The sequence below is a fragment of the Rhineura floridana genome, chromosome 14 (genome assembly GCF_030035675.1).
Source record: "Rhineura floridana isolate rRhiFlo1 chromosome 14, rRhiFlo1.hap2, whole genome shotgun sequence".
Taxonomy (NCBI): domain Eukaryota; kingdom Metazoa; phylum Chordata; class Lepidosauria; order Squamata; family Rhineuridae; genus Rhineura; species Rhineura floridana.
Genome location: NC_084493.1, coordinates 32,049,755 through 32,065,678, shown reverse-complemented (window position 1 = coordinate 32,065,678; position 15,924 = coordinate 32,049,755). Strand labels below are relative to the sequence as shown.

The following is a 15,924-nucleotide window of genomic DNA, read 5'->3' as shown; positions in this document are numbered from 1 at the left end:
GGGTGCTACACCCTCTCATAGTTGGTGGGGGCAGCTTCAACAGGGACTTTAAAGGGTGCTTACCCAGAACCTACCCACACCCCTCCTTCCCCCTCCCCTCTTTCTCTTTCTCTGAATCATATTGGATCCTTCCCTCCCCAGCCCTGGGAGAAAGCAAGAGATCTCTTTAATGCAAAGCAAACACACAGACTTTTCTGTTTCACCCTAGTTTGTCCATAGCAAAGCAAAGACACAGGCTGGTCAGTTTCACCATGAAACAAAGGCACAGGCTTGAAAGTTTATCTGTAGCAAAGCTAAGCTAGTCAGTTTCACCTTTTAAAAAGCCTTGGTTAAAAGGAGCTTTGTTCCTGGAGGATTAGGTAATCGAAGTATTACTGTACATTTTTGTATGCAGTTCTAACTAAGATACACATTTTTTGCAAGCAATTTCTCCTAATACAATGCATTTTTCATGTTATTTTCACCAATGTATTCATTTTGTGCACATTTTCCCCTACCATATGCATTTTTGTAAGTGTTGCTTGGTTGGAAAACTGCATTGCAAAATTTTGATGAGTGTGAATTTTGAAGGATGGCTACGTTCCAGTTCTCATATTATTTCGGAAAATGCAGATTTGATAAATTGGGCTTTAAATGTGCACTGCATCTAATTTCTCCCCCATCCCTATATTATACCCATTTTGCATCAGCTGTATTGGCTAGCTGTTCATCTCCAGGCTCTGATTAATGTCCTGGGATTAGCCTTTTAAAACCTTGAACATTTGGGAACCAGGTTATTTGCAGGACTGCCTACATTTAGATGAAGCTGCTCGGGTTCTGAGATCTTCCCCAGGTCACACCTATCTCCCCAAGGTACCCCTTTCACCAACACGGCTCTATGGCAGGAATGTTTCCTTAAACTGCCATAAGGCCTCTTTTCTGCAGTATGGCTGGTGATCACTGAGTCCAGTCGGGCGGAAGGCAGAGAGCCCCAACAGTAGGCAGACTGAGGCAATGAATTCTAGTTTTGTCCCCATCTTCTCTGATGAGTTCTACTGAGACTAAGGCAAAGGAAGCTGATAGCCAGGGCCACACCTGGGACTGGATGTAAGTAGCAAAGTAGGTAGGTGTGGGCTGGCAGAAGGTAGACTGAGGTTAGTGGGGCAGTGCCCCATTTGCCCCAATGGACCAGCCTCAACTGCTTGTCTGGGTGGAAAGAGGTGTGCAGAAACCTCTGGTTTTTGCCTGGCTGGAAGGCTTACAAAGGTAAGAGCCACATCCATTCCTATACCCACCTTTGCCTCAGAGCCTGCCCATCATTCGTATGCAGCTCCTGGAAGAGTGCCCTTAAGGGAGTGCATCCCTTGAGCCACAAAATGTTCCCCATCCCTGCTGTATAATGATGGCCCAAATCTGTGAAATTCCCTCCCCCAAGAACTTTGCTTAGACTATGAATAGGCAATCCCTGGCCACAAGATCCTCCTCAGATTGGCTTGGGATATATCTAGGCTATCCAAGAAATAGAGAAACCCAAAAACGTCTTCCGAGACAACCTGAGGGCTCACCAGACTATCACCTTGCTACCACTTGTTGCTTCTCTGCCATACTGTCTGCCCCTGTTGGACCCTCCCAGCCCCACAAACACCCTTCTTTCCCTTGTAGCAGTGCAGCAGGAGCAGCACAAAGGTGCATGGGGGCACTTTGTTCTCTCCCTCTCTTTCTCTCCCCAGACCACCTCTCTGTTGTGATTATAAGGATGTTAAGTAGGCATCAGTTTCCATTACAGCCCGTGTTCTTCATATGCAGCACTGTTTCCATTCTGCTGCAGTTCAGCTTCTCACAGAATGATGTTATTTGTTTCGCAGTCTGCTGTGGCAGAATTTCATTTAATTAATTACGTTACTATTACTTTATTCCACTCCACTCATTTCATTGCAAAGGCCATTAATTTCCATGCAAAGGACACAGAATGCAAATGGGTGAAAAAATGTCATCAATTATGTATCTGAAAACATGTATCTGAGCTGTAAACAGTCACAGCAAATACTAGTTGTGGTCATTGGATTAATTTCTGTTCTGGACATGGGATGAATAAGTGAACATGGGCAATTTCCATGCCTGTTTTCCATCAGAATCCTTCAACAACCTTATATGTTTGTAGCATGCATGCACAGGATACGCTCAGAGCAATAGTTCTCATAGGAGCTTCTGCAACTGAGGGGTTTTGGGAAAGGCATACAATTTAGGGGGGGATAGCCAAGGGCATATGACATTAGAGCAGGTCCTCTCTTCCTCCTCCATGCATTTATTATAACAATAGAGCAGGGATGGAGAATAGATCTGGTCACTGGACTGGACCCTTACCTTGTGGACCAGTTTTCACAGGTGGGCAGGGCTCCCCATCTGTCAATCACCTGATGTCATTATGATGTCAGGTAACAACTTCAAACAGGATTGCTGTAACTGTTGATCAGCTGTTCAACAGTTACAGTTAGCCCTTTTGAAGCCTGTTTGCAGATGCAGTTTGGATTCAACCTGCTCTTGCAAATGGACATTTTTCTTCTGTTAGAAGATGGCCTCATGAGCAAATTTGGGACCCATGCCAGGCTTAATCAGGCTCATGGCTGGAAGTCCCTCATCCTTGGAGTAGACTAAATTTTAGATTGTACAGTATAATTTTTGCCAGCATACTAAGTATAAACATCAAAGAGTGGTATTTGTTTTTTGATACCAATGATTAGGAGTGGGCATTTACAAATAGGATTGCATCAAGTCGCTAATCTACAATATTAGGTTAGAAAAATCCAAGAGAAACAGCTGTGGAGAGGGAGGGAGGGAGGGAGGGAGGGTATCTTTTATTTGTAACATGTTTTGAGAATTATTTCCTCCTTCCAAGAAATCCAAACTTAACAGTGAAATCAGGAGAGTTAGAATCTGGTTTCAGTCATCATCTTGAAGATGGCATTATTGATGAGTGGATTCCAAATGCCACATAAGAATGATCATACTGGATCAGATCAAGGGCCCATATAGTCCAGCATCCCATTTTACACAGTGCCTGACAAGGTGCTTCTGGGAAGCCCACAAGCAGGACATGAGGACAATGACCCTCTCCTGTTGCTAGTCCCTGGTGAGTGGTATACAAAGGTACATTGCCACTGACTGTGAAGATCGCCTACAACTATCCTGATTAGTAGCCATTAATAGCCTTATCCATTAACTTGTCGAACTTCATTTAAAGTTAGTGGTCCTCAGCACTTCATGTGGCAGTGAATTCCATAAATCAAAAGTAAACATGGAAGCATCTGTCAGTTTTGGTTCTCTCAGTTTCATATTTTTCTAAATATTAAATTCAGTTCTCCACTTTTCTGCAGCAATTTGTGATTTTTTAAAAATCCTCATTAAAATTCTGCAGCATTTGAGTTCAGACTTCTCCTACTAAACACATTTTTGTGTGAAGTTTTGACTCACACATTTTTGCGAGCAATTTCTCTTTCTATAACACATTTTGTACTCACAAATGTGTTCATTTTTATGCACATTTCCCCCTAATATATGCATTCTTGTAAACATTGGTTGGAAAACTGCATTGCAAAACTTGGATAAGTGCGAATTTCAAAGAATAGCTGTCTTTCACTTCTCATGTTGTTATGGAAAGTGAGAATTTGATAGATTCAGCTTTAAATGCAAACTGATCAAATTTCTCCATCCCTAGTGAAGAAATGTTTTCTCTGTCCTGAGTATTGATCAGTTTCACTGGATGATCCTAGAAGGATTCTAGCAGTTTAAGTGAGAGAGAGAAAGTCTCCATCTGCTTTTTTCACATACCTTTATATGCGTCTATCATGCCCCCCTGTATCAACCTTCTTTTCTAAACTAAAATGCCACACATGTTGTAACCTTGGGTCTACTCTGAGTAGGACTAACATTGAATATCACCCTCTGTGTACAGTTCTGGTCGCCTCACCTCAAAAAGAATATTGTAGAGCTGGGAAAAGTTTAGAAAAGGGCAATCAAAGTAATCTAGAGGTTGGAGAAGCTCCTCTACGAGGAAAGGTTGCAGCTGTTGGGGCTTTTTAGTTAGAGAAAAGATGAGTAAGGGATGACATGACAGAAGTGTTTAAAATTCTGCATGGTATGTAGAAAGTGGAGAGAGAGAGGTTTTTCTCCCACTCTCATAATAGTAAAACTCAGGAACATTCAATGAAGCTGAATGTTGGAAAATTCAGGAGAGACCAAAGAAAGTCTTCTTCACACAGCACATAGTTAAGCTATGGAATTCACTCCAACAGGAGGCAGCTGATGGCCACCAACTTAAATTGCTTTAAAGACAATTAGACAAATTTATGGGGGATAAGGCTGTCAATGGCCACTAGCCATGATAGCCATGTTCCGCCTCTGAATACCAAGGTCCTGCTTGTGAGCTTCCTATGGGCATCTAATTAGCCACTGTGAGAACAGAGTGCTGGACAAGATGGGCCACTGGCCTGACCCAGCAGGGCTCTTCTTACGTTCTTTTACTGTTCTGCAATGATATAATGGACTGCACCAACTTTATACTGCAGATGGGGATAGAGTGTCACTTTTTAAAAAAATGCTCCCTTATGTTTTTTTTTTTTTAAGAAAAGCTGTATCCAAATAACAAACCAAGCTTTTTTAAGTAGGGCAGCATTGAAAATTGCATCCTATGCCCATAGTTCAAAGTGGTGCAGTCCATTCCTTAGTAGGACCACTTAACTCTGCTTCCAAGTGTAGGTCCCACCTGAGAGATAATGCCTTATGATGTTCTTTGAACCCTCCAAAGCACTCTATGGAAAGCCATTTCCTCCTTCGGCCCCATTTAATCTTTCCCTGGCCTGCATCTTTTTCCTCTTCCTGTTGTTTTGTTTCTAATTTGTCATCTTCTAATCATCTGGTCATAATTTATCTCTCTGAAGACTGGAGCAAAGCAGGTTTCCGGCAACTTGCTCTGTCTTCCATTAATAACTCACCTTCCCCGTTGAGCTGTAGACCAATTTTTTTCTTCATCGTCGCTGAGCATTCCAGAGTGCTGAGCAGCTGCTTTTAAAACAAACAGAAACTAAAAAAAATACAATACAATAAAATAAAAATTAACTTGCCAGAAAAATTGCTTTCTTCTTCACCCCTAAAATTATTTTGGCCCAAGACAGTTAATATTAAGTTTTGGATCAATTACAGGTGTCTGGTCCAATATGCCATATCAGTGTTATAAATATTGGCTTCATACTTTTGGAACATAATACAGAGGTTCACTGTATGCCTTTGTCTGGCAGAGCACTGGTGATTTCCCCCCCCAATAGAATTCAACAGCTACTGCTGAAATGAAATGATGGCAACTTTAGTAAATTCTGTTGGCTAGAAATGGGCGAGTGATCCAAGGTTTGTAAATAAGCTGAACCATTCAGTAGGTTTGCATATTGGGGAAGTAAAGAGGCTACATCTCAAAAAAAAAAGCCCTGGTGGTAGTGGTGAAACACCTTGGGGCAAGGTGGCCCTTAGTATGTGTAGGGGTTGCAACCTTGTTCTATTCCCAGGATTCAGGGTCTGGGCTGCAGAGGTGGGTAAGTGAAGGATTCTTCTCTTTCTTTGACTTTAATCCATTCAGCAAAGCAATTTGTGGGCTCCTAATTCTTGCCCCTGATCTAAGGTGAGCAATATTAACCCTCAAAGCTTGTATCCAAGCCTGAGACCAGCAAGCTTTGCTGCCATCTATATCGTTCATATAAGAGCCCAATGCTAAGACTTGCTGCCTATTTAAAATGGTTGTACACTGACATCTGGCCCTCACAATATCAGAAGACATGGACACATCCATTTGCAGAAGCCTAAAGGTCCATGTTACCTTAAGAACTAACCACCTCCCTTCTGGGCAGTGGTGGCGGCTGTGGCAACGGAGGTTGCTCTGGCAGGGGCTCTGGGGCACTCATGCAAGGAGGCAGCCGCAGCCTGGCCACAGGGGGCTGTGTGGCTGCAGAGGGCTGCCCATGTGGAGGAAGAGGTGGAGGGGACACTGCCATGGCTGCTTTGGCAGCAGGGGGCCTGTCATCATGGATGCACTGCTTGGAGCAGGTGCTGGAAGAGGTGGCCACCAGTGGTGCCCTCAACCTGAGCGGCAGGAAGCTGAGAGATTATCCACAGGGCAGCGCCGCTAGCCATGACCTTGGTGATACCATCCAGGCTGTACAATATTTCTTCGCCTCTGCCTCCTGGTCCCAGTCCCAGTCCTGGCCCTGCTTTGCAGGCCAGCCGGCCATGAACTTCCAGGGCGGGCCCGTCACCAGGTGGCACACCACAGCCACAGTTCGGCCTCTCTAAGTCAGCAGCCGCACGCGTTGAGATCGGGCGCTTTGAGTCGGTGCACCCTAACATTGACACCCTAACATCTATGCCATCTACGACCTTGTTGAGCGCGTCGACGATCTCACGCTCCAGAGCTGGATTTGCGAGCACGTTCTCTTCACTGAGGGCCACAGAAATACAGCTGGAAGAGCTGGATAAAAACCATGCAGGAGGCGAAGCCGCGACAACTCAAGCCAGAATTTCCAACAAGATCAGAAGGATCCAGTATGATTCCTACTGTATGATTCATTCATTCATTCATTCATTCTATTTCTATGCCGCCTTTTGGCCAAAGGCCCTCAAGGCGGCTCACAAAAAAATAAAATAAACACAAATACAAAATACACATCAGAAAAGAATACAGTGCACAGAAATTCAAACAACAAAACATTAACATTGTTTAAAAAACAAGGTTCTTTACAGGCCTGGAGGTAATCTGTCCTTAAAATGTAGCACTGCCACTCCAGGAATTTTAGTCCTCAAACATTGAGCAGCTGTTGTAAAGGATTTGCTCACCAACACCATCTGATTCTTGCCCAAAATCATTGTCCGTAGACTTGAAGTAGAACTTGTAGTTGGGCCGGTTGAGGAGCACCTTGAAGTCGCCCAGTGTCACCTGCTCAGCCGGGATGAGCAGCTTCACCAGGTACGGCTTCTCCTGGTTGTCCAGATGGTAGATGATCTTGGTCTCCACCACTGCCATTGCCGCCGCTGCTCTTCACGGAGGGCACCGCCGGCCGAGCCCGGGCCTTGCTGTCTGTAGCTCGGACGTCATGGCTGTCCTCGTTGGAAAAGCCCAGCAGCTGTTTTTCTTTTTCTGCTAAGTGAGACTCGAGAAAGGATGTTGGTCGAGAACTACCCTCCCAGTTGGCTCAGGGTCGCGGGGAGGGGCGTCAATCCAAGAGCTCTTCTCCTGGGACACCCCTCCGCCCCTTTCCAGGTACAGATTCCGTGCCCGCGAGGCCCTCTGCTTCCTGGCCATGATACCTACTATTGGAAGCTTGTAATTGCTGTTTTATTTTTTATTTTTTAAATAATGTTATTTGTTATTTAATTTTGAGAATTGTATTATTTTATTGATGTATTGATGTATTATGTTCTATTGATGTATTGCTATATTCACGTTTTTTGTAAGCCGCCTTGAGGGCCTTTTGGCAATAAGGCAAGGTATAAATTTAATAAATAATAATTTAATAAATAATAATAATAAGTGAACCCACCCGAGTATTAAGATGATCCTTGGGGGATCCGCTCTGGCCCCTCCTCCCTTCTTAGGCAAGATGGGTGATGTCTAGGGACAGAGTTTTGTTGCTTGTGGTGTCCTGGTTCTGTGATATGCTCCCCCTTCTCTTGGCAAGAGTTGAGCTGCTATTGTGTTTCCCACAAAAGAGAGTACATGAATTTCTGGACAGGCACTAAGAATGTCTCCCCACAGGGTCAGGCCTTTCATGAGGTAAGCTGAAGCAGTTGTTTCAGGCAGAGGGTATGGGGGGAGTGGCACATTGCCCCCTGCCCCCCGCATTTGTTTGCCTCATTGTCCGCCTGACCAAGCCCAGCCTAGCCCTGCTGCTGCAACTCTGGTCTCCTGCCCTTCTAGTCACTAGAAGAACTCTTTAATCTTAGGGAAAAAATAAAATAACCTAGTAGCTTAATGTTTTTCTAAGTTTAAAGAGCATTTTTCGACATCATGGCAACCCACAGTGCAGGCGCTATCCTGGCCACTGTGTCCAGCATGCCTCACTCTGGGGAAGGACCCCCTTGGCTCTTCCTAGAGTGAGGCAGGCACAAGGGGTGTATGGGCAGCAGCTCAGCCAGCACAATGTATGGTGCCAAGCGGTGTCTCACCACCTGCTTCATTGTATAGACCTGGTTCATGGCACAGTTAGAAGGTGGTGCTTGGCTAACGTCAGAGGTGGCGCTGAGACACTTCACAATCAGGGAAGCCTTCTTGGAAAAGTAGGGCAAGAATTGCTTGGAGTTTTCCAAGTCATTGCCAACACTGTGAACATCATGCCCAAAATAAACTAAGTAAATATCAAGAGGCAATAAATTATGGTGAGAATATTATTTTTTTCTCATACGTACATAGTTTCTGTACTTTGGTGCTTTCTCTGGGTATTTATACATTTAGAATATTTAAAGCCAATTCTTCCAGACAAGAACTCAGTTGTTTTTTGAAATGGTGTGAGGTTGAAATCTTTCTGAGTTTCTTCTTGATCATGTTTTGAGGGAGTATGTCCTGGCTCCCTTCTTAGCACAACACATTTAGAACAGAAGGACTGTGGCTCAGTGGCAGAGCACCAACTTTGCACGCAGAAGGTCACAGATTCAATCCCAGGCATTTCCAGGCTGGGAAGGGCCCCTGTCTGAAACCCTGGAGAGCTACTGCCAGTTAGTGTCAATGTGGACAATACTGAACTGGATGAGCCAATGGCATAAGGCAGCTTTCCTGTCTATTTCTATGTTTCTGTCTCTAGAAACTTTCCACTCCTTTCATTTTTTGGCTCTTGACTGCAGACATCTTTGGCCCATCTGCTACATCAGATTGTTGGATCCACAACTGCGTGTGGCATGATAAGTAGCTTCTATTGACAAGTGCTGGTTCCACAAGTTGAGGTGGTTGGGTGGATATGGTCTAAGCCCATGACATGTGAGGAAAGCTATGTATATGTTTTCTGCATTCAAGGACCTGAAAAGCCTCATTCGTATATAGGGTTGCCAGGCTCAGGGCCTGAGACTGATCCTGTATCTTTAGAAGAAGAGAAAGTCAGCCAAGTGCAGGTGATCTTGCAATACTGTAATGAGAAAAACCACAAGGTGGAATTCTCCTTTCCCCCTGCACAACTTGTAAAGTTACACAAGACCTCTTGGTTGCCAGGCCCAGCCTCCAAGAGGTATTCTGTGTCTTTAAAAGTTGTGCAGGGGGAAGGGAGAATTCCACCTTGTGGCTTTTCCCATTACAGTGTTGCAAGAACACCTGCACTTGGCTGACTTTCTCTTCTCCTAAAGATACAGGATCAGTCTCAGGCCCTGAGCCTGGCAACCCTATTCGTATAGTACCATACAAACAAGCCAAATCATATTGAGTTCTGTAAGCACAACTGCCTCTACTCATGGTACCATCATGCTAATAGTTACTGCACTGGAGGTGGCCAAGTGATCTTATGTATGTATATATGTATTTTTTAAAATTAAAGTATTTATAAGCTTCCCTTTCATAAAAGTCCACCAAAGTGGCTTAAAACATACAAAATCATTATAAAATTAAAAGCCAATAAAACATATTCAAAAACAATAATAAAAGCCTCATACTCTGGACAAGAGGCTACTGTAAGGACGGAATATGGGAAAACCAATTGGTTCCCAGTCAGAAAGGATGTAAGACAGGGGTGTATTTTATCACCCTGTTTGTTTAATCTATACACAGAACATATCATATGGAAAGCGGGATTGGACCAAGATGAAGGAGGTGTGAAAATTGGAGGGAGAAACATCAATAATTTATGCAGATGATACCATACTGCTAGCAGAAACGGGTAATGATTTGAAATGAATGCTGATGAAGGTTAAAGAGGAAAGCACAAAAGCAGGACTACAGCTGAATGTCAAAAAGACTAAAGTAATGACAACAGAAGATTTGTGTAACTTTAAAGTTGACAATGAGGACATTGAACTTGTCAAGGATCTATCAGTCAACCAAAATGGAGAAATCAGAAGAAGGCTAGGACTGGGGAGGGCAGCTATGAGAGAACTAGAAAAGGTCCTCAAATGCAAACATGTATCACTGGACACTAAAGTCCATGGCATTCCCAGTATGTATGGATGTGAAAGTTGGACAGTGAAAAAAGTGGATAAGAGAAAAACTCATATGAAATGTGGTATTGGAGGAAAGCTTTGTGCATACCATGGACCCGAAAAAGAAAAATAATTGGGTGTTAGAACAAATTAAACGAGAACTATCACTAGAAGCTAAAATGATGGAACTGAGGTTATCATACTTTGGACACATCATGAGAAGACATGATTCACTAGAAAAGACAATAATGCTGGGAAAAACAGAAGGGAGTAGAAAAAGAGGGCCAAACAAGAGATCGATTGATCCCATAAAGGAAGCCACAGACCTGAACTTACAAGATCTGAGCAGGGTGGTTCACGGCAGATGCTCTTGGAGGTCGCTGATTCATAGGGTTGCCATAAGTCTTAATCAACTTGAAGGCATATAACAACAACAACAATAAAGGCATCAACAAAGACTGCATTCATTGAAAAGGAAACATACACACACTCCACCTTGCTTCTCTTGAAACTGACAAGGGGTCAGTGTGTCTACAGATCAGACTCAGGAACAGCCAGCATCTGTGTCACAGAAGCCCGGATGGTGAGGAAGCAGTACATGGTGACAGCAAAGTCAGGGTGGCTTGGGAGTGCCCTAGACCACCCTGACCTCTGGCGGTATGCCCAAACAGCTCCAACCTTGACACCACCACCCCCTGCCTTCCTACCATACTGGTACATGGCAGTGACATTGCTGCCAGCAAGCCAGGTCTGCAACACCAACACCACCCTGTTGGCCATTTCTGCCCAGATTCTGCCCAGGTTCACACTGGCTCCTGTAATCTGCCCAACTCCTCTGTAGGAATGCTTGAGGGAAACAGGAAGCTGAACTGTATAGGCCAGGGATGGCTAACCTTCAGCCCTCCAGGCATTGACGGACTACAGCTCCCATCATCCCTGGCCATTGGCCGTGCTGACTAGGGCTGACGGGACTCAGTCTGACACCATCTGGAAGGCCACCCCTGATACAGGTCTTTGGTTGGATCCAGCAGGGCTCTTCTTATATCCATTTCTACTCCTCTGTCGTATATAAAATACTTGTTTGCACCACGACTCCCATCTGGAGCAGGATGCAGGTAAAGTGGATTAGTTAGTTTACTGCGCTACTGACTACATCTTCAAAGCCACAAGTAGCCAGCCCGTAGCTCCTGACCTCATTTAATGCAGCCCCTCACCTCCTGAAACCCACCCATCCTTCCATCCCATCAGAGTTCCTTCCTTTCCGTTAATTTCCTTGTTACATTTCCTTGCTTTCAAAAGTGTTTCCCTGTATTTCTGTGTAGGTTCATCAGGGCCGGCCCCAGGCATGCCAGGGCCCTTGGGTACCAGCCTGTCCTGGGCCCCTCTGTGATCTGCAGAACTTAAGCATACGTGGACCGAAAGACAGGAGCTTCCACACAGCCCACCATCCCCCTGGTATCCCCACACTTCCATTGTTTTTTGCAGCGCATGCAGGGTTGCCATCAATCAAGATGGTGGCCAAGGTTTCCGTAAGGGTCTGAAGCCTCTGCCGCCATCTTTGTTGATGGCAGCAACGCGCGTGTGTAGCACACATGCGTGCCATCAACCAAGATGACGGCAGTAGCTTCAGCCCCTTAAGGAAACCTCGGCCGCCATCTTGATTGATGGCAAATCTGCGCGCCGCAAAAAACAAAGGAAAGGTAGGTAAAATGGGGGATAGCGGTCCGCGGATGCTTCCACAGATCGTGGAAGGAGAGTGGAGGGCCCCCCATAGCTCCAGGGGCACTCAGGCCAGTGCCCCACCTGGCCGCCCTTTAGAACTGGCCCTGAGGTTTGTAACAGTTGGAAGGGGCAATATTTTGAGAAAGCTTTTTGAGATTTTTCAGAAACTTCTTCCTGATCATATGGCTTGAAGGAAAGCAATTAACTCCTCCCCCAGCTGTCTGAAAATGAATGAGTAGGCTTATGTAGTGTGTCTGTGATACTAAAATCAGAAAGGAATTACTTCAACTTGCTTTCCAGAACAGCAGCTGTTATTAGTCTGTTTTTTATTATAATAATCCTCTGTATTCTTATTTCAGAGTCACCCTGTCAAACACAGTGGGGCTTGCTTCTGAGTAGATTTGTGTACGGGTGGGAATTCTAATCCAAGGCAGTCATGAAAATTGTGAAGATGGTCTTTATTGCAAATTAGTAAATCCAAAAAACTTTTTCTGGCTCCACCCATCATCATCTCTGGCTCCACCCATCATCATCTCTGGCTCCATCCACCATCAGCATATGGCCTTCAACAGATTACCCCAAAGGAATGAGGTCGTCAACAGAAAAAAAGGTCACCCCAGGATCTAACCATGTGACCTTTTCCATTAGTTTTATCCTAAGTCAGACTATTGGACCATCTAGCAGAGTGTCTTGTCTTGTATGTCATCCTGAAGGTCTCAGAGTAAAATGTGATCTTTCCATTCCAGCTCCACTATCTGCTATCCTGGAGTGGCAATCCTGGAAATTCTGCATGCAAAAATGTGCTCTCCCACTGACCTCCATATTAGTTTTGTTGTTTTCCTAAAACAAATTCTGAGGCATTACATTAAAGTGTTTTAATTACATTTATTGCTCGTTTTTCTTAACAGAGTATTGGCTGCGATGACTATCTTGGCTCCGACAAAGTGGTAGACAAATGTGGAATATGCGGAGGGGATAACACAGCTTGTCAAGTTGTCTCTGGTGTCTTCAAGCATACCCTGACCAATCTTGGCTACCACAAAATAGTAGAAATTCCAGAGGGGGCTACAAAAATCAACATTACAGAGATGTCAAAGAGCAACAATTACTTAGGTGAGTCATATTTCCTCTTGCAACTTCCTCTTTCAACAAGTCTTTTAGGTTGAGACCTATCCCAGTCTGCGTCTGTGTTAAAATTGCATAATATGTTTTTTAATAATGTTTTTAATCCTTTTTTAAAGTTTTTTAATGTTTTTAATGCTGTTTTGTTTTAATGTATTTTAAGATCTGTTTTTATGATGTTTTAAAGTGTTTTTAGCACTTTGTTTGCCACCCTCGGCTCCTGCTGGGAGGAAGGGTGGGATACAAATTAAATAATAAATAAATATATCATTCCAACAGGAAACGTGATGTTAGGAAGTCAGAATAAGGATAGATAGATCAGTCTTGTTTTTGTTCGAGATCAGTTCCACTTGTGTTCAGTTGTAAGCCTATTCGGTACCAAGCCACTTTCTGTCAATTTTTTAAAACACCGCATGAAAAAGCACATTTAAATTGCACATATATATCTACACATTCCCCCCCATACACATATATCTGTTTTTCTAGGCATTTTCCCCTAAAATAAGTATTTTTGTACACATATTTGAGCTGAAACTGCATTCAAAAATGAGGAAAGGTTAACTGCTTTCTTGTCTGCATTTAAATATGGGGACTATGAATTCCGTTGGTTCACTTTAAAATGGAGAAAGGTTTTCTCTACCCCTAGGTCACAAGAGCAAAAACAGAGGCAGGCCTCAAACTGATGCTTGACAGGAGCAATTTATTATGCCCGCAAGGAAGACCATCAGCCTTAAGGAGTGGGTCACCACTCATGTATTCACCTTGAAAACCATCAAGAATTTGTGAGCACTCTTTACCAAAACCTCGGTGGGCTTTGGAAGCACTTTACAAAAAACATTTGCAAATCCCTGATGCAGTCTATGAATGGAGTTTTGTTTTCCCCATTCATTTCAATGGGCAGAGTTTGGCTGCAGAGAGGAAAACCACTTTGACTCACCACCCTTGTGAGCCTCGGGCGAGTGGGGTGGCAAGTGGGGGCAAGCAGGGGAGCAGGAGGGAGAGCGAGCAAGTGTGTGGGTGGGTGGGGTGGGCGAGAGGGTGAGCGGTCAGGGGTGGGAGGGTGAGTGGGCAAGTAAGTGAGCAGGCAGGGGTCGGGGGTGAGCAAGCGAGCAGGAGGGCGAGCGAACAGGAGGGTGGTGGTGAGCGAGTGGGGGGGCAGGAGGGCGAGTGAGCAAGCAGGCATGCAGGAGGCAAGCAGGCGTGCAGGAGTGAGCAGGGAAGGGCAAGTGAGCAAGCAAGCAAGCAGGCAGGCACGGGTGGGCTGGCAGCTCCCTCCCTGTGATCCACAGCAGGATCCTGCTGCAGATCGCAGATGGGGAGCGCTACTCCCCCACCCTAACAAGGGGCCCTTCAGGGGCTCCTGTGGACCACGGGGCCCTCTGCCAGGGCCCAACCTGGCCCCTCTTTGGCGCTGGCCCTGATGCTACTGCCTGTACACACACATTTGTGTGTTTGGTGGGTGGGGTTGTTTTGTCTTCCTGGTATACTTGTGTTTTAATCTGTTAGTAGTGATTATGATTTATTATGTCAGTTATTTTTGGTTATATTAATGTTTACAATTTTTAAAAAATGTTTTGTATTGTTTTAAATGTGTAATTTGGTTTTTATAATGTTCAATGTTAATGCTAAGATGTTAATGTTTAAGATGGTATCTTTTACATGTTTTGTATTGTTTTAAATGTGTAATTTTGTTTGATTTCTTTACAACACTGTAAACCACTTAGTGGCTTCTTTTCTGGTATGAAGTGGTATACGAATTAAATAAATAATTATAATAAATAATTATATATATAGAAAAGCATATTTTTAGAGATGCATTCAAAATATGTGTTTAAACACATTTAAATACATAAACATATTTAAATACATATTTGAAAGCATATTTTTGCAAAAATATTGGCAGATTAAAGCAGAAACAGGATGAACAGATTTACAATTGAACATGTACAAAAAATGACATGGACTGATCCATTGATCCCTAAAAGACAGTGGGCATGATCCTGCCTCCCCCTCTCCATGCATTCAGTAACAGCATGAAAGAGTCTTTAGGATCTTGCTTTCCTGAACGTATGGCTAAAAATGAAAGTCTGTGTTCTCTGAATCCGTTCTCTATATTCCTGTGCACTAGCACTGTTTTTTTAAAAAAAATCTGTTCCGCATCTGAAATACAGATGTGGTTGCTGTAATAAAAAAACAGCTCTCTCATCAGCTGATTGCAACTTGTGAAAACAGGAAACATGCTTGCCTTTATGGTGCAAGCAAAGTGTCTGTTAGTTAGCTGGATGGAACAGCAGCCATGGGAACCTTCAGTGTTGGGAGACTGGGGGTGGGGGGAAGATTGATTTGGTGCCCAAATCAAGGTCCAGCAACCAGACCGTCAGCTTTAAAGTGAACCATATGTGACAGGTTTTTAAAAACATCCACCTTGGGGTTGGCACAGGCAAAGCCATGGGGACTCTGGGGAATTGTGTGAGGCCTGGGAAACCGGAGGCGAGTTCGGTTCCCATACTTGCCAACTGCCCTGCTTTCTTTTTAGAACAGAAATGCTGCTAGTTTATTGCAGTGTTTCTTCAGTGAAATGCCACTGCATGTTCACATCAGGGCTGATCTCTCTCTCTTTCTCTTTAAAGCCCACCTCGCCACCCCCATTTGCTCTTTCTTATATTCAATAGTCTTTTCCGTTAGTTTGTCTGGAAATTTCCCCTTTTCCTTCCACTTGCTGATGGAACTATATACCGCATGAACATGTTCTTTCTTAAACTGGTTCGTGAAGGCAAAGATCATTGGCTTCAGTGAGAGGGAAGATGCGTTGTTTCAGGTCTGCCCCCTCAGAGCTAGAAGTAGGGATGTGCTAGAATTCTGCCCAATTTGGATTTCCTTACTCTCTATCGTTGCAGATCGGATTTTTATGTAGCAATTTTCCACGGCTATTTTCAGAAATAGTTT

General features: G+C 44.1%; 1 protein-coding gene across 7 annotated transcripts in view; it reads left to right on the top strand.

The window, feature by feature from the left end:
• Positions 1-15,924, top strand: part of THSD4 (thrombospondin type 1 domain containing 4) — a 699,350-nt gene that overhangs the window by 535,799 nt on the left and 147,627 nt on the right. For all 7 annotated transcript variants that reach the window (XM_061595164.1, XM_061595167.1, XM_061595165.1 and 4 more), the window contains one exon: positions 12,765-12,969. In XM_061595164.1, the coding sequence (XP_061451148.1) occupies positions 12,765-12,969 (205 nt within the window). The remainder of the gene's footprint in view (positions 1-12,764; positions 12,970-15,924) is intronic.